Here is a 27,370-nt window from a genome sequence, read left to right as displayed (position 1 = left end):
CTGGCATGGGGGGTGGTCAGGCTGCACAATGGGGCTGCCTGTCCTGGACTCGAGGTGGTGCTTTCTGCTGGAGCTGAGAAAGGTTAGCCCTGAGATGGGATGGGGGCCACCCAGGGTGGGCGACCGGGCCCTGACAGGAGTCCCTCAGGGAGTGACCCCATCACCCCACCGGGGTCAAGGGAGACTGCCCTGAGACCTGCCCAGTGTACTCTGGGTGCACCAGGGGCCCATCCCACTTGACAGCCCCAAGGCTCTTGCAGGTTCTGACCTCCCAGCATGCACATGCCTCTCCCTGCGTCTGAGCCACACACCCACACACCCTGCATTTCAGAAGTGGCACGGCTCATCAGCTCCCTCCCACCCTACCTCTGCCGGGATCCTCTGTCTCTCCATCCTGCGATACCCGAGGTATGGGCTCCTGGCTGGGCTCCTCTTACCTGGCCCCAGATCCCTTCCCAGCACCAGACCCAGGGTCTTTAGTCCACAAGCCCTGCTGCCTCCCTGGCCTCATCGTGACATGCCCAGAATGGGGCCCTGCCCATCTTCTCCCCCATTCCCCTAGGGCCACAACTCCCACTGTCCCCACGCCATTCCCCCTTCCCCATGGGGACAGTGAGGGCTGTAGTTCTAGGGAAATGGGGGAGGACAGGGGCAGGTGGGCTCTGAGAGACCTGCTGGACAGCAGCCCTGACGCTGGGCCAGGTGTCTCCTCACCCTGTGGCCACAACCCTTGGATCTCACTGGGGTTGTCTCCTGGTAGACAGGGCCAGAACCTCAGGCTGCCCCGCTCCTCTTGTGCTAACTTGCTGACAGAACTGCTGAGAGCCCAGGGGCCTGGCCTAGCCCAGTCTCCATTCCCACCGGCTCCCTAGATGGGCCTTGCACCTCTGGCCTAACAACAATCTCGGGTTGGACCTGCAGGGGAGCCAGGGAGGAGTTCTGACCCTGGAAAAGAGGTTGGCCCGACCTGGCGAGACATGTCCTGCATCAGAAAGGCCTTTTTAAGAGCAAACCCATCCCTGAGCTGAGACAGCTGCTTTAGGGGTGAGGGGAGCACAGAGGACTCACTGCAGAATCCCAAAGCGATCAATGCTGCCGTAGATTCCAACAGGCTCAGGCCCCTTGTCCTCTGGCAGCCCAGCTCGGTGTCCCTGTAACCCAGAGGGAGCCTTGGTGAGGGGTCCAAGGTAAAGGGTGCAAGGGCCTGAGGGTATTGGCCACCCGTCCCTGCCCTGTGCTCCTAAGGAACCCAGGACCCTTTGACCAGGGCGCACTGGAAGAGGCCTCCCTCCAAGGAGCAGACCGAACTGTACCTTCTGATATTTTATAATTATGTCCTCCCGCTCCTGTGCCTGCAAACTATCTGCGTCCTCTACCATGTCCATCCTGTGAGACAAAATTGTCTAAAGGTTACACTGTACCCAACAGCTTCGGAAAACCCCTGAACCGCTCCCGCCGGGCTCCCAGATGCTGGCTGGTTGTATAACCTTCATTCCACCACTACAATCAGGTAAAAAGAGGCCAAACCCCATGGCCCACCCCTCCATGGGTCTCTGCAGTCTGAAGCCCCCAGCAGGGGTGGGCATCTTCCCAAGGACTCGAGAAGAGTGGGACCTGGACAGAGAATCCCGTTGTCCCCATATGCCATGAAACGGGCACACACCTGCCCCGGCAGGTTGAATGGTGTCCACCTGCCAAGGGTGAAGAGCCTGTGATGGGCTATTCCAGGGATGTGGATGTGAACTGCGGTCAGGCACCAGAGGTCTCCGTACGATCGGCCTCCTGGGATGCTCAGGGCCACAGATATGCCCAGTTTCCTACGGGGAACAAGATCTCTCCTGATTGCTCCGTTCTACCCCGCTCATCACTTGGGCTACCGTGGCCGTGGCCCTTCAGTCTAACCAGTGAAGCTGCTTTAGGAATAACGCCATGTGAGCAGGAGTGTGTTTGGTTTTGGGGATGAAAATGATCTACTGTCTCCAAAGCAGCCACTGTGCTCATGGAAACCACGTCTCTCAGGGAGGGACTGTGGACTCCACCATTCTGAGCTGTCCCTACAGGAGGGGGCTTCATTTTCCTGGGTCACTGATGAAGAACAGTGGGTCCTTGCTCCTGGAGAACATCTAGATGGACCGTCCCTCCTGAGAATACTCAGGGCAAAAGGAAAGCGAGGCCAGACAGAATAAGAAATACTTGGGGAGAACCCCAGTGCCCGGACCCCTTTGAACACAAGGGAAGATAGTCTCCCCTCAGCCAGCCCTCCAGGGCTCCTTCACTTTCCACAACTGCCCAAGGGCAGAAGGCTCCCCATGCCACTCCCAGACAAGGGACTGTGTGTGTCCAGTGGGTCCCACAGTGACCATCAGGACCCAGCTTAGGCCCCAGGTGTGTTCTGAGGACCCTTCCCTCCTCCTCACCCACAGTGGATCCATCCCAGTGTCTCTGCCAGGGCCAGGCTCAGCCCCATCGGGATCGGAAATCTGGGCAGATTTGGGATCTAGAGCAGGGAGGTCTCAGGGTTGAGGCCTGAAGTCTAGCACGGCACACAGCAGGGCTGAGAGCAAAATCCAGGGTTATGTCTGATTCCCGGGCTGGTTACCGCCTCTCTGACCCCAGATGTCTCATCTGTCAAATGGGTACATTCGGGAACAGCACCCACTCTACGAAGCCACCATGAGGAGGAAAGAGAAAATCGTCTACACAGGCAGTGTAGAACGGGCATCCAGTGAGTGTTCTGGGATGACCCTCCTCTGTAGCTGCCCAGAGGCCAACACCGCCCATACCATAGCCACTGTCCCCAAGTCAGCCTGGAGGGAAGAGAGCAGGTCACACTCACCCGATTCTGATGAATCAGCTGGCCTGGGTTATGCCTCTCAGGGAGAAAACCTTTGAGTCCACAAACTGCTCACCAACACCACTGCGTGTGTGTAACTGCTGTAGAACACAGACACAGGCTGGAGAGCGGATAGGTGCTAAGCACCAGTGGCATTCTGAGGTCATGGCACGCATCACAATGGGGCCTTGCCCGGGTCAGCAGAGCCCAGAGTCAGGGTCCTCCGCTAACTGAGGCGTCAACATGCCTGCCTGCAATGTGTGCACGTGCGTGCACACGCGTTAAGTGGTAAACGTGTCTGTGCATGTGTGTGTTGCTTTTCTGGCCAGGCCTGGCTCCCCCACTCATGTGTGCACCCAGTTCCTCATCACTGTCACCCCCGGAGCCCAGGACCAGCATCAGACCTCCCTGACCTCAGCCCTCCCCATTTAAGCCACTCACTTAAATATATACATATAGAAATATATTCACTTAGCATATGCCTAAAAGTTTTGGAAAACAGTTATAACAAATCTGCTTACATTATATCAAGAAACTTACAGTATATATCTTTTGACTCAATAGTTCCCCACCTAGGAATGTCTCCAAAAAAAAATCTCAAAATGCAGATTTAATGCACAAAAATATTCACTGAATATAAAAGTCTACAAGCCTAAAGGCTAAAACAAATGTTCAGTAATAGAAAAATGGTTAAATAATCATCACACAGTGATAATTATGTAATCATAAATAAGGATTTCTAACAAGTCAATAATAGAATGCTTACACATTTTACATGTTGCTTATACGGTGAAGTGACAAAAAGCAGGACACTTGCACATGAATAACCAGCTACCTCTGGGGAGGGGAACTAAGGTGTCAGGGTAGAAGAAAGGCTTCACATTGAATGCTGCTTTGTACTATCTGGATTTTTTTTAGCCTGTGAATATACTACTTTAAGAAATATTTTTAAATGCATTTTAAAAGTACGGTAACCATTACTAAGGTTTTGCTTTTATGTTTTCTATAATGTGGACATATTACTTATATCGACATACAGTATTTTTAATACATATATGTCTTAATATATTCCTAATATATATTAAGAGCAGCTTATTAATTTTATTTTCTGAAGGAATATCAAACAAAACAAAGCAGGAAGACTGACTGCATAATATGCGGGAACTACTGCTGATTCTTTCATGGTAGAGATCGAAGACATTCTCTTGGGCCCTCAATCTCAGAAGTCAGCTGGGGAAAGCAAGTTCAGTCACCTACATGTTGACAATCAGAGTGTCTGTCAGGTTGCCCAGGGACCAGGCTGCTTTGGCTCGAACATTCAGAGACTTGTCTTCAAGTGACATCAATATTGTATTTGCTGCGTCTGCAACACATATGACATCCTGTAAGACAAAACAAAACACTGCAGTTACTTTAGCAGGTCATGCTGCTACCTGTGAAATTCTCAAACTTATTTTCAGATAAAGCTAGAAGCCTTCACGCACATTTCTACTTGGAAATAAAAATTCATCTACTCAATCAATTTGCTGTTCTTATATTTTACAATTTGGACACTCAAAAAAATCCCAGGGGAAGCTCCCATGATTTTGGTATGTGCCATGGACACTCGAGAAGCCTATGGATTTTGCTCTTATGAACATCGAATATATAACCTGGCCTGGGACAGTTATCTGTGAACCCTGTGCTTGGTTGATTTCCATCTTGGGAAATAATGTTCTGAAAAAGAAACCCATTTCCAAAACACATCCTATGTACTACACACCACTCAGTGAGATAAATGTCACAAGTAAGAGTGAAAGAGGACATTATTTCCTTCTTAGTAAAAACTATGTCAGCTTTCTAAATGATGACTACCACCTGGTAATGTCCCATTTCATTTTTATTAGATCATTCATTAATTTAAGCATTTATTGGGTGCCTAAGGTCCCAGGCAGTGTGCTAAGTAATTAAAAATAAATAAATACCATATATATATATATATGGTAATGCCTTAGTTCATTTATATATATATGGTATATAAATGGTAATACCTGTAGTTATATATATATATGTATAACACTATATATATATACACACACATATACACACACACACACACCCATGTAGAGAGAGAGTGAGTGTGTGTGTGTGTGTGTGTGTGTGTGTGTGTGTGTGTGTGTGTGTGTCTGGCTCTGCCACCCAGGCTGGAGTGCAGTGGTGTGATCTCTGCTCATTACAACCTTCACCTCCCAGGCTCAAGTGAGCCTCCCATCTCAGCATCCCAAGTAGCTGGGACTACAGGTGCATACCACCATGCCTGGCTAATTTTTAAAATTTTTTGTAGAGACAGGGTTTCGCCAAATTGCCCATGCTGGTCTCAAACTCCTGAGCTCAAGCAATCCACCCGCCTCGGCCTCCCAAAGTGCTGGGAGTACAGGCATGAGCCACCATGCCTGGCCCATGACCATATTTTAGTAGCAATTAAAGAAATCAGATTACAAAGCAATTTAGTTTCCTTTACCATCCAATGCAGGAGCTCTATATCCACAAAATAGGGATGTCATGGACTACAAAAGGGGCACAGAAGAGCTAAATAGGCTCACTCTGACCTGTCTGAGACAGGGAAAAAGCACATAGACTCCCAGGGCCCGTGAAGTTGCAGCTTTCACTAAGCGATTCTTGCTGTCATTCAGCCCAAGCAGCCCTGTGATGCACAGGATCTGCCTGTCATTCTGCAATGAGAAGGTTGACAAGGGAAAAATGAGAATGAAATAACTACGAGCCAAAGGCTTCCATAAAAGATGTGAAATATCTGCGTCTGAGACCATATTCAGGAGTTGAACACCATTGCGACCTTGAGGCTACCGTGGTAAAGAGCAGGTTCAATTCAGATTCCATGATTATCTGAGCACCCACTTTTGTGCGAGACACACACAGCATCTTATCACATTTAACCTTTATCAAAGTTGCCTTCTTTATAGAAGCTCATTTATATAAATAAGAATGGATGCAAATGTCACTGAGGACTAAAGAAAAAAAGCAGTCTGTATACTGCTATTCTCAATAGCAGTATTTTGAATGTTTATGCTCCCCCAAAATTCCTATGTTGAAATCTTCACTCCCAGGGTGATGGTATCAGGAGGTGGGGCTTTGGGGAGGAGATTAGGTCATGGGAACAGAGCCCTCATGAAAGAGATTAGTGCCCTTATGATTCAGGCCCCAGAAACTCAAGTGAACTAGCACCTTTTCATCAGAGATGATGCTGAATACTGGTTCGAAATGCAAAAGCATCAAATTCTAGCTCTGGTGCTCCAGCCATGATTTAAGGTGAGAAAACACCCTTATGTTACCGGCAGATTGCTGAAGGCCTCTGGCAAGATGGAAGACAGGACATCACATGCGCTCGCCTGGAGAGTTGGATGCTCCAAATTCTGCAGGGCTCTGGGTAAAGGACCATTCAGCATCATAGTCCAGAACATCACCACCTGGAATGGAGGCAAAGGAAAAGCTGCAGCCCAAGACACAACAGGGGAACCAACTCAGAGCTAAGCCTACCAGAAATGGCCTTAGTAGTGAAACATTTTTCCTTAAAGTAGCAGCTTTCTGTAAATGTTTTCATTGGCTCTTCTTCCACAGGGATGAAACGACTTCAGAAAACAACTGCAGTGTTTAAGCCTCCCATTCAACTCCTATTGATTAGGAGATTGCAGTCTGATAAAGTTACGCAGCAACAGTGATAATAATCAAGAGAAGGCTGGAGATGGTGACCACAGTAACAGCAACAGCAGCAGCAGCTAATGTTCTTCAGAGAGCTCATCCCATGCCAGGCATTGCTCTAAGTATTTTACACGTATCAACTCATTTTATTCCTTGGCACAAATAAATGGGGTCTGTAGCATTATCCCTACTTTTTCACACAAGGAAACTGAGGCACAGACAATACAACTTGCTAATCAGCAGCAGGGGTGAACTACAATCCAGATCAGTTGACACTCGGCTAGGGCTTTTTCAACTACTTTGCAGAGTCTGTGTGATAATAACATGTAGTACTCTGTGTAAGGTTTCTAGCGCAGGGCCTGGTACACCGTGGACACTCTTAAATTGGGTAGTAGGTTCTGTTATCAGTACTTTGAAGAACTACCTCACTTCACAGCCTCTAAAGTAGCCATGTCAACAGTTTCTTTTCCATGCTTTATACATATCCTGTGATTTCATGTTCATTTGTGAATCTCTGTGGTTTTGGTATGTTTTGGTTCTGTCCCATGGACCTAGTCCTGGGTTTTGCTGTGTATTTCACGCACCAGTTCTGTCTTTCTCCTACTTCAGCTCCTGGAAACCCAGTCTGGGTCCTCCCTGCCCCGCTCCAGAAGAATATGGACAAAAAGTGGCTGTCAGTCTCCAGGATGGCACACAATTACACTCACCTACTAATATTTACACCCTTGTGTAGTCCCCTCCCATACTGAACAGGCTGACCTGTGTAACCAATAGGATGTTGTGGAAATGACAGCACGAAACCTCCAAAGCTAGGTCATAAAAAGCACCACAGCTCTGTCTTGCTTTCTTTCCCTTGGATCACTTGCTGTGAAAGAAGCTGGCTGCCATGTCAAGAGGATACTCAAGCAGCCCTCTAGAGACGTCCTCACGGGGAGGAAATGAGTTGAGGCCGTCTGCCAGCAGCCGACGCTAATTTGCTAGGTCTATGGGTCAGCCACCCTGGAAGAAGATCCTCCAACCCCATCAAGCCTTGCAACCTGTCAGTTGACTGCAACCCTGGGGGCATCTTGATCCCGACCTCATGTGAGAACTAAGCCAGAATCAATCGGCCAAGCCACTCCTAATTCCTGACCCACAGAAACTGAGAAAATAAATGTACATTGCTTTAAGCTGCTAAATGTTTAATTTGTTACTCACTAATAGACAAGCAATATAGAAAACATGTCTTTTTTTTCTCACAGATGAACAATACCTGAGTGTGAACAGTTAAGAGGCTTGCCCAAAGTCATTTATCTAGCAAAGGGAGAAGTTTGAATTCAAACCTAGTTCTGTCTGATAACAAAGCTCAACTCATTTCCCCGCGCATGTTATATGAAAGCTTTAGTGGCAGTCTAAGGCAGGGACTAGGGTCAGAATCTTTAATTCACTGCAAGGATGACAGAAATTGTGAAGGGAAAAGAACAGGCAGAATGCGGAGGGCAGAGGGAGCAAAGACCACCAACACTGCGCTGTTTGCTTTCAGCACTAAGTAGAAGCCTTTTTTGGTGTGGTCACATGCCTTTCATCCATCTTTGGAACTGGCACAGTGTAGGGGTAGCAGAAACAACCTGAAATCACAGGAATTGAATAGAATCGTGGAGGGGCTGGTGGGGTGTTGGGGGGATGCAGGTAACAGAATTACCTCCTATGTGTTAGCATCTTTACATGTCATTCGATTTTTCAACAGCCTTGTGACTGAAGGGTTATGGTTTATTATTCCTTTTTACAACTAGGAAACCATGCCTATAACCACATATCCATTAAGTGGCTGATATGGTTTGGATGTGTGTCCCCTCCAACTCTCATGTTGACATGTGACCTCCAACGTTGGAGGTGGGCCTAGAGGAAGGTTTTTGGGTGATGCAGGCAGATCCCTACTGAATGGCTTGGTGCTATCCTTGTGGTAATAAGTGAGTTCTTACTCTGTTATTCACATGAGAGCTAATTGTTTAAAAGAGCCTGGCATCTCTCTCTTGCTTCCTCTCTCGCCATGTGACACGCCGACTCCCCCTTCGCCTTCCACCATGACTGGAAGCTTCTGGAGGCCTCACCAGAAGTAGATGCTGGCACCATGCTTCTCGTATAGCCTGCAGAATGGTGAGCCAGACAAACCTCTTTGAAAAATAAATTGTCCAGTCTGAGGTGTTTCTTTACAGCAGCAGCAAAGAGACTAATACAGAAAATTGGTGCCAAGGAATGGGGTGTTGTTATAAAGATACCTAAAAACGTGGAAGCAGCTTTGGAACTTGGTACTGGGCAGAGGTTGAAAGAGTTTGGAAGGCTCAGAAGACAGGAAGACAAAGGAAAGTTTGGAACTTCTTAGAGACTGATTAAATGGCTGTGACCAAAATGCTGATAGAAATATGGAGAGTGAAAGCCAGGCTGAGGAGGTCTCAGATAGAAATAAAAAAGTCTGGAGAACTGGAAGAAAGATCACCTTTGTTACACCTCAGCAAACAACTTGGCTGCATTATGCCCATGTCCTAGGGATTTGCATAAGGTTGAACTTAGGAGTAATGACTTAGGGTATCTGGTGAAAGAAATTCTAAGCATCATCAACAGGTGATGTGGCAGCTTCTCACAACCTATAGTCGGATGTAGGAGCAAAGGAATGACTTAAAGTTGGAACTGATATCATTAAAAGGTTAGCAGAGCATAAAAATGTGGAAAATTTGCATCCTGGCCCTGTACTAGAGAAGGAATCCAAGCTCAGAGCAACTACTTGCTAGACAGATTAGCATGACCAAAAGGGACCCAGGTGCTAATAGCCAAGACTATGAGAAAACAGCCTTGAGGGCATTCTAGAAATCTTTGAGGCAACCCCTCCCATCACACACCCAGAGGCCTAGGAGGAAAGTGGTTTCGGGGACCAGGCCCAGGCTGCCCTGCACAGCCTAGGGACACTGCTCCCAGCATCCCCAGCCGTGGCTCAAAGGGCCCCAGATACTGACTGGTTTTCTGCTTAGTGGGTACAAGCTGTAAGCCTTAGCGGTTTCCATGTGGTGGTAAGCCTGCAAATGCACAGAATGCAAATGTGAAGAAGGCTTGGGAGCTTCTACCTAGATTTCAGAGGATTCCCTAAGTCTGGGTGCCCACGCAGAAGCCAGCCACAGGGACAGAGCCCCCACTGAGAGCCTCTACTAGGGCAGTGCCAAAGAGAGATGTGGGGTTGGAGCCCCCACACACAGTCTCCACTGAGCACTGCCTAGTGGAACTCTGGGAATGGGACACAGCCTACACCCAGCAAAGCCAGAAGGGCAAGGCTGCCAGAAGCCTTGGAGGCCCACCCCTTGCACCAGTGTGCACTGGATGCGGGACATGGAGTCAAGGACTATTTTGGAGCTTTAAGGTTTAATGTCTGTCCTGCTGGGTTCTGGATTTGTGTGGGGCTTGTTGCCCCTTTCTTTTGGCTGATTTCTCCCTGTTGGAATGGGACTGTTTACCCAATGCCTGTACCACCACTGTATCTTAAAAATCAATAACTTGTTTTTGATCTTACAGGCTCATAGGTGGAAGGAACTTGCCTTGAGTCACAGCTGAGATTTTGGACTTTTGAGTTGATGCTGGAAAGAGTTAAGACTTTGGGGAGCTATTGGGAATAGGTGACTGACTATATTTTACAATGAGAGGAACATGAGATTTGTCGGGGCCAGAGTCAGAATGATATGGTTTGGATGTGTGCCTCCTCCAAACCTCATGCTGAAATGTGACTTCCAACACTGGAGGTGTGCCTAACAGGAAGTGTTCGGGTCGTAGGGGCGGATCCCTCTTGAATGGCTTGGTGCTGTCCTTGTGGTAATGAGTGAACTCTCACGCTATGAGCTCACATGAGAGCTGGTTGTTTAAAAGAGCCTGGCATCTCCCTCTTGCTTACTCTCTTGCCATATGACATGCCTGCTCCCCCTTTGCCTTCCACCAGGATTAAAAGCTTCCTGAGGCTTCCTCAGAGGTAGATGCTGGCACCATGCTTTTTGTACAGCTTGCAGAACTGTGAGCCAGATAAACCTCTTTTCCTTATAAATTGCCCAGCCTCAGGTATTCCTTTATAGCAACATAAAATGGACTAATACAATCATGTTCCCTAAATTTGATCCCATGGCTTTGGATACAAAATCCCTGGCTCTTTGTCTCTTGGGCAGGCTGAGTAACCAGACTAGATTTTATGCAAAAGAAATATTAGTTTTACTATTGCTGGTTATATGTTATACATAAGCCTACCACACACTAAATTGCAAATAAACTGAAATGTAAAATAAAACCTATTTATACTAGTTTCATGTTTTCCTGGATTATAAAACATAATTTTTGACACTGGAAGAAACCATATCATCTAGTCCACTTATCACTGAACTTCAAAATAAAACTGCAACTGAAGCACTAATAAAAGAAAACTATGAATTGACATTTATTTACCAAGAAGACTGGCACTCTCTGATCAGGTGTCGCAGTGTTTATGCTGCTGTGTTAAGCCTGTGCCCAGTTCTTCCAGAAGCTGGCAAGAAAAAACAATTACCGAAGCGGAGCATTAGAACTAACAAACGACTTCACTTTAGTCTGGAGATCGCCTCAAATCAAGGGGAAACATAATTTGCAAATAATTTTCTTTATTTTTCAGTCACTATTAACAAAGGCATTCTTTCAAGGACTGAAATCAACAGCTATATCTTATTAATTTGTTACCGAATCAATTCGTGGGGTTTACATGTAAGAGCCGAAAACAGAAGAATGTATGTCTTCCTTACCTGAAATCTCTTTAAGAAATCTCAAAATTGAAGGACACGTGGCAGAAGAATATAAAGTGAAGAAGAGGAAGGATATAAAGTGAAGAGAAGGAAAAAGCATTGTGGTTTTGATGAAAATCACCTTTGCTCCATGAAGCTTCATGAATGGATGGATCTGCTTCCCCCATGCACTTGCAAATCACCTCTCCAAGCTCCATCAAGTAGGCTTGAGTCATTGAAAAGTAGCCCCTTGCCAGAAGAGCCAATAGCTGCAAAGAGAGCATGGAATTAACCCTCTAAGACCTGACTGCAAGGCTGCAATATCCAGAAAAGTGTTATATTTCAGAAATTGCTTATAATTTAACAGGGGCTGAAATCTGTTGAATGAAATTAAGAACTATAATCCTTATTTCATGACCAACATCAATTAACTGTATCATAGTTTTATGGTGCTTTAGTATAGGACTGCTTTTCATTAATGTAATCTCATTTAAGTCTTGGAACTATTCTTTAAGGTAGGTATCAATTGAATTTTACAGCTAAAGAAACTAAGCCTGACAAAATTAAAGGACATGTTTCATGTTGCCCAGTTAATTAGCAGCAGACCCCAGGACCAGGCCTAGTCTCAGGTCATATTTGTATAGAAAAAGTAAACTCTTTTATCTAGGATTGTTTTCTTCCTTTGAAGGAACAATTATTTTATTACTCTAAGCAGGTACAAGACCAAGGAGAAGCTTATAGAGAATTAAACATTTAAGTTGCAAAAATCAAAAATTAACTCTACAATTTCACTCAGAATTATTCTACAATCTATTACATCCACCTGTCATATAATACTTGAAGTGACTAAAATAATTTGCAATCAAAGAACAAAAAGGAATGAATCTGCTATTTAACAACCAAGGAACACCTCCCCAAAACAAAACAACAACAAAAACAATACACCACCCATACCTAAAATACAACTCCCACGAACACAATTGACACATGGCTTGGTTTTACCTGCTCGCTCCTCACGGTCACTCTGAAGGAAGAATGATTACTTCCGTTTCAGAGATGAGGAAATGAAACCTCCTACCTGTAAGGCCTCCAGTCGCATGGGGGATGGTTCGTAGGTGCTTCCTACTGCAGAGCCAGCATCGCTACCTGAACAGGAATCCTCCTTGGGCAGTACGACAATGGAAATGCAGAGTCGAATGAGTCAGCAGGGCTCTGAAGACCCCTTAGGTGAGCTAACTGACGTTTCTTCCAGAGAGGGTCCTGCAGGGGCTTTCCTCCACCAATCAGGAGGGCTGAGGTGAGGGGTTGCTGAATTGCTATTACTGAGTCCAGAAGAACATGGCTGTTGCAGAAGTAGCTGGGCTTCAGGTAAAGGTGTGTGGGTGGATGCTATAGCTCCCAAGAGTGTGAGACTTGACACACGAACATTAACATCTGTCAAAGGAAGCAGTAAGAACTTATCATGGGAACAGCTACCGTAAAGATGGTAGTTATCCCTGCAGGCAATTAAGAATTAGTAGTTCCTTGTGTAACCTGAATCTAATCAAACTTCTAAACCTCATTTCCAGTTTGGAAATACATGGGACAGGAGAGTAAGTTAACACCATAAAGAAACAATCTGACAAATTGAGAATGTGATTTATTTTGTTACCTTTGGTGACAGAGCTTAGAGTTCACATTCTATAAGACAATTGGTTTGGATTCTTTCCTAAGTCAGTTTGATATAAAAAAGATGGGTGGGGGGACTCTAGATTTAAAAAGACTACAGTGACATAATACCTAAACGCAATGCATGTACCTTGAATGAACCCCGGATTTTAACAAGAAATATTTTTAAAAAGCTAAAAGGTCTGTGTCTAGACTCATTTTTTTTTTTTGCATGTGATGTCCAGCTGTTCCAGCACCAACTGTTGAAAAGTATCTGCTCCTTTGTTGTAGATCAGTTGACTATATTTATGTGGGTCTATTTCTGGGCTCTCTATTCTGTTCCATTGATCTGTTTATCTCTTCCTTGGCCAATATCACATTGTCTTAATTACTGTAGTTTTATAGTAGATTTTGAAGTCAGGGAATGTCAGTCCTTCAGCTTTGTTCTTCTCTATCAATATTGTGTTGGCTATTCTGGGTCTTTTGCATATCCATATACATTTCAGAATCAGTTCATTGATATCTGCAAAATAACCTGCTGGAATTTTGATTGAGACTGCACTGAATCTATAGATCAAGTTGGGGAGAAGTAACATCTTCACAATATTGAGCCTTCCTATCCATGAACATGGAATGTCTGTCCATTCATTTAGTTCTTTATTTCATCAGAGTTTCACAGTTTTCTTCATATAGATCTTGTACATATTTTGTTAGGCTCATACCTAAGAATTTCAGGTTTTGAACATTTTAATGAAAAAAAGTTACTTGAGGATAAAGTCAGATACTTGAAAGGAACCTTTGGGACATGGTGCACTCTCCTCAGCTGAAGATGCGGATAATGAAAAGTTGGTACAGTGGAATGAGCAGGGGTTGTTCTCATCTTTATTGTTTTCATCTTTTCAGCAGCCGAAAGCACGAAAGCCACTGAAATGCTGCTTGGTGTGGCGGAAAGAGTACAGGAGGGGGTTTTCAACTCTGGCACTAGTCGTGTGTCTCTGTGCAAGTATTTAACTGTTTGAGGCCTCATTTCCCTCCCACAAGCTAAGAGGGGGTTGGATTGTGTAAAAAGTCCACTTTAGGGTTGGGCGTGATGGCTCATGTCTGTAATCCCTGAACTTTGGGAAGCTGAGGAGGCCAGAGCATCTGAGGTCAGGAGTTCGAGGCCAGCCTGGCCAACATTGTGAAACCCCGCCTCTACTAAAAAATACAAAAATCAGCTGGGTATGGTGGTGGGCACCTGTAAACCCAGCTATTCGGGAGGCTGAGGCAGGAGAATTGCTTGAACTCAGGAGGCGGAGGTTGCAGTGAGCTGAGATTGCGCCACTGCACTCCAGCCTGGTTGAAAGAGTGAGACTCCTTCTAAAAAAAAAAAAAAGAAAAGAAAAAAGAGTGGTGAAGACCATGCTGTGTTGTGGGAGAGCAGTCTGGGTTTGAATGTTGAATTGGGGATGTTAAAGGATACGCAGGTACATTCTATTGTCATGCTGTGATGTGGGAGAGCAGTCTGGGTTTGAATGTTGAATTGGGGATGTTAAGGGATACACAGGTACATTCTATTGTCATGCTGTGCTGTGGGAGAGCGGTCTGGGTTTGAATGTTGAATGAGGGATGTTAAAGGATACACAGGTACATTCTACTGGGCAGTTAGAAACAAGGATCTGTAAATACAATTTACAGGCATTTGTGAGTGTGAGAGTTGGAGATACAAACAAGATATCCAGGAAGAGTGTGGATGGCCATGGGCAACATGTGAGAGCAGCAGAACAGACGCCAGAAGAGGAGATGGTCATGGAGGCTGCAGGGGGGATAAGGTGAGTGATGGCCTCGAACGCGGCAGAGCAGCCAGAGGGCACTTAAAAAAATCCCACTGACCTCAGCAGCTAGGAAACCACTGGGAACTGCCACTGTGTGAGCAGAGGGCAGACAACGGGGGCTGGAGGAGACAGGAGTGTGCTGAGGAATTGAGGGCAGCACCCTTTCTGGAGAAGTCTAACCTTGAGAGGAAGGGGGAAAATCAGATGACAGCTAGAGCTGGCAGCAAAGTCAGACAATAGGGTTTTCAAAATAGGGAAGATCATTCATGATTACGGAGAGGAAGAAGCCAAAAAGGGTGGATGTTTGAGGAGTTGATTTTTCTTTTGTTTTTAGGACAGAGTTTCTGTCATCCAGGCTGGAGTGCAATGGCGCAATCTTGGCTCACTGCAACCTCCGCCTCCCGAGTTAAAGCCATTCTCCTGCTTCAGCCTCCCGAGTAGCTGGGATTACAGGCGTGCACCATCACACCTGGCTAATTTTTTGTATTTTTGGTAAAGACGGGGTTTTACCATGTTGGTCAAACTGGTCTCGAACTCCTGACTTTGTGATCCACCTGCCTCGGCCTCCCAAAGTGCTGGGATTACAGGCGTGAGCCACTGCGCTCAGCCAATTTTTGTACTTTTTATGGAGATGGGGTTTCACCATGTCACCCAGGCTGGTCTCAAATCCTGAGCTAAAGAGATCCACCTGCCTTGGCCTCCTAAACTGCTGGGATTACAGGGGTGAGGCACCATCCCTGACTCTGTCCATCTTTTTTTTTTTTTTTTTAAAGACTTAGTCTCATTCTATTGCCCAGGCTAGAGTGCAGTGGTGCGATCTCAGCTCACTGCAACCTCCACCTCCTGGGTTCAAGTGATTCTCTTGCCTCACTCTCCTGAATAGCTGGGATTACAGGTGCCCATCACCACACTTGGCTAATTTTTTGTATTTTAGTAGAGACAGGATTTCACCATGTTGTCTAGGCCAGTCTCAAACTCCTGACCTCAAGTGATCCACCCACCTCGGCCTCCCAAAGTGTGGGATTACAGGAGTGAGCCACTGTACCCAGCCTGTCCATCCTTTTGATTGGAGCCATCCTAGTAGGTGTGAAGTGGTATCTCATTGTGGTTTTAATTTGTATTTCCCTCAGGAGGCTGTGGCAGAAGGATCCTATAAGTCCAGGAGTTCGAGGCTGCAGTGAGCTATGATCATGCCACTGTACTTCAGCCTGGGCAACAGAGTGAGATCACCTCTCTACCCCATCTAGAAAAGGATGGACAATCAGAAGTGTTGATGAGGGCATGGGGAAACTGAAATTGTCATACACTGCTGCTGGGAATGTAAAATGGTCCAGCCACTTTGGAAAACAGTTTGGCAGTTCCTCAAATGTTAAACAATGAGTTATTGTACCACCCAGCCATTCCACTTCTAGGTAGATACTCAAGAAAACTGAGAACATATATCCACACAAAAATATGTAGATGGATGCCCACAGGAAGATTATTAATAACGAAAAAGTAGAAACAACCCAAATATCCATCAACTGATGAATATGTAAATGTGGTATATCTATATAATAGAATGATATTGGCAATAAAAAGAAATGAAGACCAGGTATGGTGGCTCATGCCTATAACCCCAGCGCTTTGGGAGGCAGAGGTGGGAGGATCACTTGAGGTCAAGTGGTTTGAGACTGCTTGGCAGGTTTGAGACCAACCTTGGCAAGATAATAAGACCACATCTCTACAAAAAATTTAAAAAATTAGTGAGGCATGGTGGCATGTACCTGTAGTCCCAGCTACATGGGAGGCTGAGGTGGAAGGATCCCTTGAGCCCAGGGGCTGAAGGCAGTAGTGACCTATGATAGCACCACTGCACCCCAGCCTGGGTGACAGAGTGAGTGAGACTCTGCCTCTAAAAAAAAAAAAAAAATTAAAAAAAAAAACAAAAGGAATAAACTACTGCTAGATGTTGCAACATGGATGAACCTTGAAGACATTATGCTTAATGAAAGAAGCGAGTCACAAAAGGCCACATATTATGTGACTACATTTATGTGTAAAATGTCCAGAATAGGCAAATCTAAAGAGATGAAAAGTAGATTAGTGGTTGCCAGGGGCTGGGAGGAAGGAGAAAATGGGTAATGACTGCTAATGCATACGGGGTTTCATTTGGGGATAATAAAAAGGTTCTGAAATTAGATAGTGAAGATGGTTGCATAAGTCTGTGAGTATACCAAAAACCACTTTAAAATATTTTATTTTAATTTTTGTTAGTTCGTTTTTTGAGACACGGTCTCACTTTGTTACTGAGGCTGCAGTGCAGTGGTGTGATCTCAGCTCACTGCAACCTCCGCCTCCTGAGCTTAAGCAATCCTCCTGCCTCAAACTCCCAAGTAGCTGGGACTACAGGCACACACCACCACACCTGGCTAATTTTTATATTTTTTGTAGAGATGGGGTTTCACTATGTTGCCCAAGCTGGTCTTGAACTCCTGAGTTCAAGTCATCTGCCCGCCTTGGCCTCCCAAAGTGCTGGCATTACAGGCATGAGCCACCACACCTGGCCTAAAATATTTTAAAAGGGTAAATTTTATGGCAAGTAAATTATATTTCAATAAAGCTGTTATTAAATATAATAATCCTTCAATATCACTAATAATAGGAGAAATGCAAATCAAAACCCAATGAGATAGCATCTCACCCCAGTTAAAGGGTTATTATCAAAAGATAAAAAGGCTGGGCATAGTGGCTCACACCTGTAATTGTAATCCCAACACTTTGGGAGCTGAGGTGGGAGGATCACTTGAGCCCAGGAGTTCAAGACATGCCTGGGCAACATAGTGAAACCACTCCTCTACAAAAAATAAAATAGTCTCAAAAAAAAAAAAAAAAATTGGCCGGGCGCAGTGGCTCATGCCTGTAATCCCAGCACTTTGGGAGGCCGAGGCAAGCAGATCACAAGGTCAGGAGATCGAGACCATCCTGGCTAACATGGTGAAACCCCGTCTCTACTAAAAATACAAAAAAAATTAGCCAGGCATGGTGGCGGGCACCTGTAGTCCCAGCTACTCAGGAGGCTAAGGCAGGAGAATGGTGTGAACCCGGGAGGCGGAGCTTGCAGTGAGCCGAGATCGCACCACTGCACTCCAGCCTGGGTGACAGAGTGAGACTCCATCACAAAAAAAAAAAAAAAAAAAAAAAAATGCAAGATCTCAAACTATTAAAATTATAGAAGAAAACCCAGGAAATACCCTTCTTGACATTGGCCTTGGCAAAGAATTTTTGGTTAAGTCCCCAAAAGCAATTGCAATAACAACCAAAAGAGGTGGAATCTAATTAAACTAAAGAGCTTCTGCACAGCAAAGAAAACTATCAACAGAGTAAATAGACAACTTACAGAATGGGAGAAATATTCACAAACGATGTATCTAATATCCAGAATCTATAAGAAAAACTTAAATCAACAAGCAAAAAACAACCCCATTAAAAAATGGGCAAAGGACATGAATAGACATTTCTCAAAAGAAGACACACAAGTGGCCAACAAACATATGAAAAAATGCTGATCATCACTCATCACCAGAGAAATGCAAATCAAAACCACAATCAGATGCCTTCTCACGTTAGTCAGAATGGCTACTAAAAAGTCAAACAAATAACAGATGCTGATGAGGCTGTAGAGAAAAGGGAGCACTTATACACTACTGGTGGAAATGTAAATTAGTTTAGCCAGTGTAGAAAGCAGTTTGGAGATTTCTCAAAGATCTTCAAACAGAGCTACCATTTGACCCAGCAATCTCATTACTGGATATGTACCCAAAAGAAAACAAATAATTGTACCAAAAAGACATGTGCACTCATATGTTCATCCCAACACTAGTCACAATAGCAAAGACATGGAATGAACCTAAATACCCAACAATGATAGACAGGATAAAGAAAATATGGTACATATACACCATGAAATACTACACAGCCATAAAAAAGAAGGAAACCATGTCCTTGGCAGCAAGATAGATGCAGCTGGAGACCATTATCTTAAGCAAACTAAGGCAGGAATAGAAAACCAAATACTGTATGTTCTCACTTATAAATGGGAGCTAAACATAGAGTACACAGAGACACAAAGATGGGAACAACAGACACTAGGGACTCCGAGAGGGGTGAGGCAGGTGGGGGACAAGGCCTGAAAAGCTAACCATCGTATACTATGCTCACTACTTCAGTGATGGGATCAACTGTACCCCAAACCTCAGCATCACACAATATAGCAATGTAACAAACCTGCACATGTACCCCCCCAATCTAAAATAAAATATATATGTACACACACACACGGAGAGAGACAGGGATTGAACATAACCTATCATGCTGTACTTCGTTGAGGTAAAAAGAAAGTTATTTTAAGTAAAATGCACACGGCTACTGGTTTTCGAAAAGACTATGAACCATCTGACTTTCACCACTTTTTTTTGGCTTCCTAATTCGGAAAAAACAAGCCTATGAGGCATCATAAACAAACAGGTCTAGACACCATATTTTGTGAAGAGTAAATAAACCAGACACATATTTCTATTTCTAATTTTACAGAGATTTAACAATGAATAAAAATTACTCCAGGCAAAATGAGTTTTGGGTTTCATCAAATGTAAAATGTTTTGAAAACTAATCCACAATATTCACACACACACACACACACACACACACACACACAATCACGCCGGCAGGACATACTATTCTTATGATCAAGATTGGAAACATCTTATTTTCTATCTCTTCCCTGCAATCTCATTATGACTAGGTTACATCATAAAAGGGCACTAATGAACATGTGAATTGCCTTTGCATATCCACTCTGGCAGCTGCCTTGGTCCATTTCTGTCAGGTGGGGGACAGCACAGGTGGCATCAGTGGGGTCATTCTTGAATGACTGCTCTTTTTAACTGTTTTCTTCAATTTCCTGTTACCATTCCTATTTTCTTTATGCTAAACCTCCTGCAGGCAGCCACCTCCCTCTAGCTTTTTATTCTTTCCAGTGTTCTTGGCAGCATGGCTGATGGGCTGGGGAGGCTGTAACCAAGGGGCCTTCCTTCATGGTGCGGTCCAGCCTCGGAACGGGGTGGAGGCAGAATGGACAGGGTAGCAGGAAGAACAAACAGGAGTCTGAGGCAAGTTTATATTTTGGGAGCCCCTATTACTGGTCAGTAACACGACAGGTTTTCTTTTCTTTTCTTGTTTTCAGACAGGGTCTCCCTCTGTCACCCAGGCTGGAGTGGAGTGGCGCTATCATAGCTCACTGCAGACTTAAAACTCCTGGGCTCAAGCAATCCTCCTGCCTCAGTGCTGGGATTCTTTTTCTTTTTTTGACATAAAGTGAAAAGAAGGTAATGGCAGTGGCAGATACAAGATATATAATCTGGGTAGATTCTGGTTTTAAGACATATGACTGCCGATATGACGGAGACTCCCAGCCCTGCTAATTTACTATCCGGGATAGGTCTTGGCTGAGGCTGGGTTTTCCCTGCCAGCTTCTTTCTTTCTCTGTCCCCACCTCCCCAAAAGGTTTGAGGCTGGGAAGGGAGTGTTGTGGTGCCAGAATCTTCGAAAGGTTTAGCAAAATATTTTAAGAATGCAGTAGGAGTTGGTGATTTTAAGGAGGGTTTCTATTTAGCGTGAAAGATACAACAATAAAGCTTCTGCAGGAAAACATAGGACAGTATCTTCATGATCTTGGAATAAACAATGTCTTACACAGAATACAAAAATCATTAACCGTTAGAGAAAAGATTGATGAATTAGACTTAAGAACTTTGTTCATCAAAAGAAGAACATTTAAGGCACACTGGATGAAGGTATTTGCCACACAATTATTTGATAAGGGACTTAAGAATACATAAAGAACTCTTAAAATCAATAAGGAAGATAATGACAGTCCGATTTTTTTTTTTTTTTGAGACAGTCTCTCTCTGTTGCCCAGTCTGGAGTGCAGTGGCACAATCTCGGCTCACTGCAACCTCCACCTCCCAGGTTCAAGCGATTCTCCTGCCTCAGCCTCCCAAGTAGGTGGGATCACAGGCGCCCACCATCACGCCTGGCTAATTTTTGTATTTTTAGTAGAGACAGGGGTTCACCATGTTGGCCAGCCTGCTCTCGAACTCCTGACCTCAGGCTATCTGCCACCTCAGCTTCCCAAAGTGCTGGGATTATAGGCATGAACCACTGCTTCCAGCCGACAATCTGATTTTATAAATGGGCAAAAGTTCATGTTCTCCTTACAGGGCCAATAAATCTCACCCCCCAAACAAACAAGGATGATGGTTTCCAGCTTCATCCATGTCCCTACAAAGGACATGAACTCATCCTTTTTTATGGCTGCATAGTATTCCATGGTGTATATGTACCACATTTTCTTTATCCAGTCTATCATTGATGGGCATTTGGGTTGGTTCTATGTCTTTGCTATTGTAAATAGTGCTGTAATAAACATACGTGTACATGTGTCTTTACAGTAGAATGATTTATATTCCTTTGGGTATATACCCAGTAATGAGATTGCTGGGTCAAATGGTGTTTCTGGTTCTAGATCCTTGAGGAATCGCCACATTGTCTTCCACAATGGTTGAACTAATTTACATTCCCACCAACAGTGTAAAAGCATTCCTATTTCTCCACAGCCTCATCAGCATCTATTGTTTCTTGACTTTTTAATAAGTCATTCTGACTGGTGAGAGATGGTATCTCACTGTGGTTTTGATGTGCATTTCTCTAATGATCAGTGATGTTGAGCTTTTTCTCATATGTTTTTTGGCCACATAAATGTCTTCTTTTGAGAAGTGTCTGTTCATAGCCTTTGCCCACTTTTGGATGGGGTTGTTTTGTCTTGTAAATTTGTTTAAGTTCCTTGTAGAGTCTGGAAATTAGACCTTTGTCAGGTGAACGGATTGCAAAAATTTTCTCCCATTCTGTAGGTCGCCTGTTCACCCTGATGGTAGTTTCTTTTGCTGTACAGAAGCTCTTTAGTTTAATTGGATCCCATTTGTCAATTTTGGCTTTTGTGGAAATTGCTTTTGGTGTTTTAGTCATGAAGTCTTTGCCCATGCCTATGTCCTGAATGGTATTGCCTAGGTTTTCTTCCAGGGTTTTTGTGGTTTGGGGTTTTACATTTAAGTCTTTAATCCATCTTGAGTTAATTTTTTTATAAGGTGTAAGGAAGGGGTCCAGTTTCAGTTTTCTGCATACGGCTAGCCAGTTTTCCCAGCACCATTTATTAAAGAGGGAATCCTTTCCCACTGCTTGTTTTTGCCAGGTTTGTTGAAGATCAGATGGTTGTAGATGTGTCTTGTTATTTCTGAGGTCTCTGTTCTGTTCCATTGGTCTATATATCTGTTTTGGTACCAGTATCATGCTGTTTTGGCTACTGTAGCCTCGCAGTATAGTTTGAAGTCAGGTAGCATGATGCCTCTGGCTTTGTTCTTTTTGCTTAGGATTGTCTTGGCTATACAGGCTCTTTCTTGGTTCCATATGAAATTTAAAGTAGTTTTTTTTCTAATTCTGTGAAGAATGTCAATGGTAGTTTGATGGGCACAGCATTGAATCCATAAATTACTTTGGATTTATGACCAATGTATGACCAGTTTCACAATACTGATTCCTCCTATCTATGAGGATGGAATGTTTTTTCATTTGTTTGTGTCTTCTCTTATTTCCTCAAGCAATGGTTTGTAGTTCTCATTGAGGAGGTCCTTCAAGTCCCTTGTAAGTTGTATTCCTGGGTATTTTATTCTCTTTGTAGCAACTGTGAATGGGAGTTCATTCATGATTTAGCTCTCCGCTTGTCTATTGTTGGTGTATAGGAATGCCTGTGATTGCTGCACATTGATTTTGTATCCTGAGACTTTGCTGAAGTTGCTTATCAGCTTAAGGAGTTTTGGGGCTGAGATGATGGGGTTTTCTAAATACAGAATCATGTCATCTGCGAACAGAGACAATCTGACTTCCTCTCTTCCTATTTGAATGTCCTTTATTTCTTTCTTTTGCCTGATTGCCCTGGCCAGAACTTCCAATACTATGTTAAATTGGAGTAGTGAGAGAGGGCATCCTTGCCAGACTTATCTTTAAGGAAAGTATTTGCAAAACACCTATCTGAAGAAGAACTTGCATGCAAAATATACCAAGAACTTGCGAAATTCAAAAGTAAGAAAATAAACTACATTTAACAAATGGACAAATATATGTAGCAATACCTCCCAATAGTAGATATTCTGATAGAAAATAAGCATACAAAGACATGGTGAACACTAGGGAATTAGGAGAAAAAAGTAATGCACTGTACACTAAGGAAAGCAAATTAAAACAGCAATGAGATAGACAGCCTATACATCAATTAGGACAGTTATATAAACAACAAACAAGCAAAAGCCAGCACTACCAATCCTTGGCAAGGATACAGAACAGGAACTCTCCTTCATTACTGGGGAGACTACATAACGGCATAGCCACTTCAGAAGATAGCACGACATGTTATTGCGAAGGAAACTGCAGGATCACATAGTATGCAGCAACCGTGCCCCTACACATCTACCCAACTGGTGTGAAAACACATCCACATACAAACCAATAAGAAAATACACACAGCAGCTTTATTCACAATGACGAAAACCTGGAAGGAATCAAATCGTCCTTCAGTGAACACATAACCAAACTGTGTCGCTTGTAACCCGAGGCAGAACAGGTGATGGAGACACATGAGACCTTTAGGGTGCAGCAGAAGAAATGGGGACAGACACATGAGAAGGCAGCACTGCAGCCACAAGGATTTCAGATACAAAAGGAAGACACTGACCACAGGCACATGGTATGGCAGCACTTGAGGACAGATATGTTTGCAGTCACAGGGCAGCTAGGGAATGAAGACACTTGAGGATGGATATGGACCTCTAGGTGATGAATGAAGACCCAGGTATCCTGACATGGGCCACATGGACAAGGAATGGATACACATGAGGGAAGACATGGGCTACGTGCAGAGGGACCAAAGACAAATGAAGACTGGCATGGGAGGCAGGCGCAGGGGAAGCAGACAATCTAGGCAAGATCTGTACTGCAGGCTGAGAGGACGGCAAAACCTGACAACACACAAGGGCAGACATGGAGAGAACCTGCAGAATTCAGGCACTGGGATGGAGATGCACAAAGCATGGCATGTTTGCAGGGACGCAGGGGTGAAGACATTGGGAGACAGACAGTGCTGCAGGCACAGAGGTTGGAAACAGCTGAGTGCATACAGGAGATGCTTAGATCAGAGCTTATTGGAAACGTACACCCTAAGTGAGGATGTCAGAACAGAGAGAGACTGAAAATCAATCATCTCAGCTCCCTTCTCAGGGATCAAAGCTAAGGAACAATCCAATTGGAAGTATACCGAATAAAGGCAATAAAAAACATAACAGCAGGCATCAATAAATAAAAACTAAAGCACAACAAAAACAAATCAACAAATAACATCAATAAACCATTAGTCAATGTGATTAAGAAAAAGAGAAGTTAACACAAACCATCAATATCAGAAATCAACACAGACACATTCTTCACTGGGCCTGTGGACCTCAACAAGAACTTAAGAGGACTTTGTGAAATATGTGAGTCTAAAAATTCAACAGAGAACAAAATGCACCACATTTAAAAACCAACTTAAACAAACTGACCCAAACATAACATGAAATAGAAAAACACCTAGTCTACTAAACAAATCGAATAAATTCTTTGAAAAAAAAATCAAACCAACAAACAAAAATGTTCCACAAGTAAAACTCCCAGCTCATAATTATGGAATAGTCCATACAAAGAAAAACACTAAAATAAAAATAAAGATAATATTTTTCAAATTTTTTGTGTAGCTGGCATTACATTGAGGACACAATTGGACCAGGACACATTATGGAACACAAATGAATAAAATTATGTCACCTCTTTCATAAACAGTATGTATCTCCTTTTTAATAAACAGAGCTGGGGCCAGGCACGGTGGCTCACACCTGTAATCCCAGCACTTTGGGAGGCCGAGGTGGGCGGATCACAAGGTCAGGAGATCGAGACCATCCTGGCTAACACATGAAACCTCGTCTCTACTAAAAATACAAAAAAAAAAAAAAAAAAAAAATTACCCGGGCGTGGTGGCGGGCGCCTGTAGTCCCAGCTACTTGAGAGGCTGAGGCAGGAGAATGGCATGAACCCGGGAGGCAGAGCTTGCAGTGAGCCAAGATCGTGCCACTGCACTCCAGCCCAGGCAACAGAGCGAGAGTCCATCTCAAAAAAAAATAAATAAATAAACAGAGCTACAAATATTCTAAGCAAAATATTATATGAATGAAGCCACTTATGAAAACACAGTAGATCAATACTAAACGGAATATACACCAAAATGCAAGGTCCTTAACATTCAAAATAAATCATGTAAGTCAACCCATTAGCAGAAAAATACAGGAGAAAATAGTAAGATCATTTAGCTGAAAAGTTTTTTAAAGCATTTAATAAAATTTAAAATTGAACCACAAACACAAAAAAAAAACTTGAGTAAAATATAAAAAGAGGACAGGCCAGGTGCGGTGGCTCACACCTATAATCCCAGCACTTTGGGAGGCCGAGGCGGGCAGATCACCTGAGGTCGGGAGTTCGAGACCAGCCTGAACAACATGGAGAAACCGCGTCTCTACTAAAAATACAAAATTAGCCGAGCGTGGTGGCACACGCCTGTAATCCCAGCTACTCGAGGGGCTGAGGCAGAAGAATCGCTTGAACCCGGGAGGCGGAGGTTGCGGTGAGCCAAGGTCGTGCCATTGCACTCCAGCCTGGGTAACAAGAGCGAAACTCTGTCTCAAAAAAATTAAAAATAATAAAAAAAAGAAGGCAACTTCTGGCTGGGCATGGTGGCTCATGCCTGTAATCCCAGCATTTGGGGAGGCGAGGCAGGAGGATCACCTGAGGTCAGGAATTCAAGACCAGCCTGGCCAACATGGTGAAACGCTGTCTCTACTAAAAATACAAAAATTAGCCAGGCATGGTGGTGGGTGCCTGTAATCCCAGCTACTCGGGAAGCTGAGGCAGAAGAATCGCTTGAACCTGGGAGGTGGAGGTTGCAGTGAGCTGAGATTGAGCCATTGCACTCCAGCCTAGGCGACAAGAGCGAGATTCCATCTCAAAAAAAAAAAAAAAAAAAAAAGCAACTTCCTTAATTTGATGAAATCTGATAAAGTCTAATACTAGCCAATAACAAATAACATAATTAACAGAGAATTATGGGAAGCTTTTTCCCCCAGTGCAGGACCAGACGGGATGCCTGCTATCACTCTTTAATCAGCTTTGTAGTGGTGAAACAATACAGTAAGAAATAAAAAGGCGTTAGGATTAATTTTTAAACCAAAAAAATTGTCATTATGTGTATATGACACTATTACATGCCTAGACAATCCCTGAAAACCCCAAAACTGTTATAATTAATAACTTACTGGATACATTATTGTTACAACCAGATTACTATATACTAGTATGAAACCAAGAGAAAATAATGATCAAACTAGAGAACAAGTATCTATGACAAAACGAGCCAATAAAGGATCAATTTGCAGATTTAAGATAAATCCTTCAAATCAATATAAAAAAAAGGACCCTACAAAAACACGCACAAAATGAGCAAAGCATATGAAGAAAAGTAAGGCACAGAAGCCAATAAACATTTGCCAAACTCTACCTCACATGAAACCCACCACTGCAAGTTCCAGGTGAGAGGATCCCTGCAGAAACACTGCAGGGCAGGATCCCAGGAGGCAGGACCACCGGGGAAGTGATGGATGCAGTGGGGAGGGTCTCAGGCCCAAGAGGGCCAGGTGGCTCCAGACCTCCTGCTCCAGCTTCCCCTTACTCCCCGCACCAGGCACAGCACCATGTGAGTTCCCCGATGCAGGGAGGATTCTGACTGGCCATGTCTTCTCTGCTACTGTGCAGCCTGCTGAATGGCAGCCTCCTCGCCCATTACATCATTCCAGGCTTCCCTTTCATGGGTCACCTTCTCCCTCCCAACACAATGCCAGAATCCACCCCAGGAGGATAGGGACCGGGAACCAAACTATGGCACCATGAGTGGAGACCCTGCAGGCGGACATCGGTGTAGGCACAGAGTGGAAACATGCTAGGCCTGTCCGACGGGTGACAAGCACAGAGGATGGGGACATTCAAGGGCAGACATGGGCTGCAGGCACAGGAGAGAAGACCTGGGCTACAGTCACGAGGGATCCAGACAAAAAGGGAGCTCGCTGGCTACAGCCGCATGGCAGAGAGGCACACCAGGGACAGACATGGGTACAGGTGCAGGACAGAGGAGTAGGTGAAGGTTGGTGTGGGCAGGGGGCACAGAGATAAAGACACCCGAAGGTAGATGTGGCTGTAAGCTGAATGGTGGAGTCACAAGAGTCGTAATGTGGGCTGCATGGACAAGGGCTGGAGACACAGGAAGACAGGCATGGGAAGCAGGCACACTCAATGACAGGCCTCTGCTGCAGTAACAACAGACGGAGATACCCAATGAAAGAGACTGGCTGCAGGTACAAACAATGGGGATAGGAGTTTTGGGCATAGTCTCCTGG

The 27,370-nt window shown here is 44.3% G+C and overlaps 1 protein-coding gene across 1 annotated transcript in view; it reads right to left on the bottom strand.

Moving 5' to 3' along the window:
• Positions 1-27,370, bottom strand: part of LOC101133404 (ubiquitin carboxyl-terminal hydrolase 6-like) — a 77,429-nt gene that overhangs the window by 46,503 nt on the left and 3,556 nt on the right. Inside the window, exons 2-9 of the mRNA XM_063700665.1 lie at positions 12,368-12,723; positions 11,432-11,558; positions 10,982-11,060; positions 6,163-6,297; positions 2,837-4,215; positions 1,664-1,817; positions 1,314-1,386; positions 1,069-1,151 (exon numbers count right to left, since the gene is read on the bottom strand). Of these exons, the coding sequence (XP_063556735.1) occupies positions 1,069-1,151; positions 1,314-1,385 (155 nt within the window). The 5' untranslated portion in view covers position 1,386; positions 1,664-1,817; positions 2,837-4,215; ... (2 more) ...; positions 11,432-11,558; positions 12,368-12,723. The remainder of the gene's footprint in view (positions 1-1,068; positions 1,152-1,313; positions 1,387-1,663; positions 1,818-2,836; positions 4,216-6,162; positions 6,298-10,981; positions 11,061-11,431; positions 11,559-12,367; positions 12,724-27,370) is intronic.

Source organism: Gorilla gorilla, chromosome 19 (assembly GCF_029281585.2).
Source record: "Gorilla gorilla gorilla isolate KB3781 chromosome 19, NHGRI_mGorGor1-v2.1_pri, whole genome shotgun sequence".
In the NCBI taxonomy this organism is placed as follows: Eukaryota; Metazoa; Chordata; class Mammalia; order Primates; family Hominidae; genus Gorilla; species Gorilla gorilla.
The sequence above is the reverse complement of the archived record's forward strand: the minus strand, read 5'-3'. Positions and strand labels throughout refer to the sequence as shown.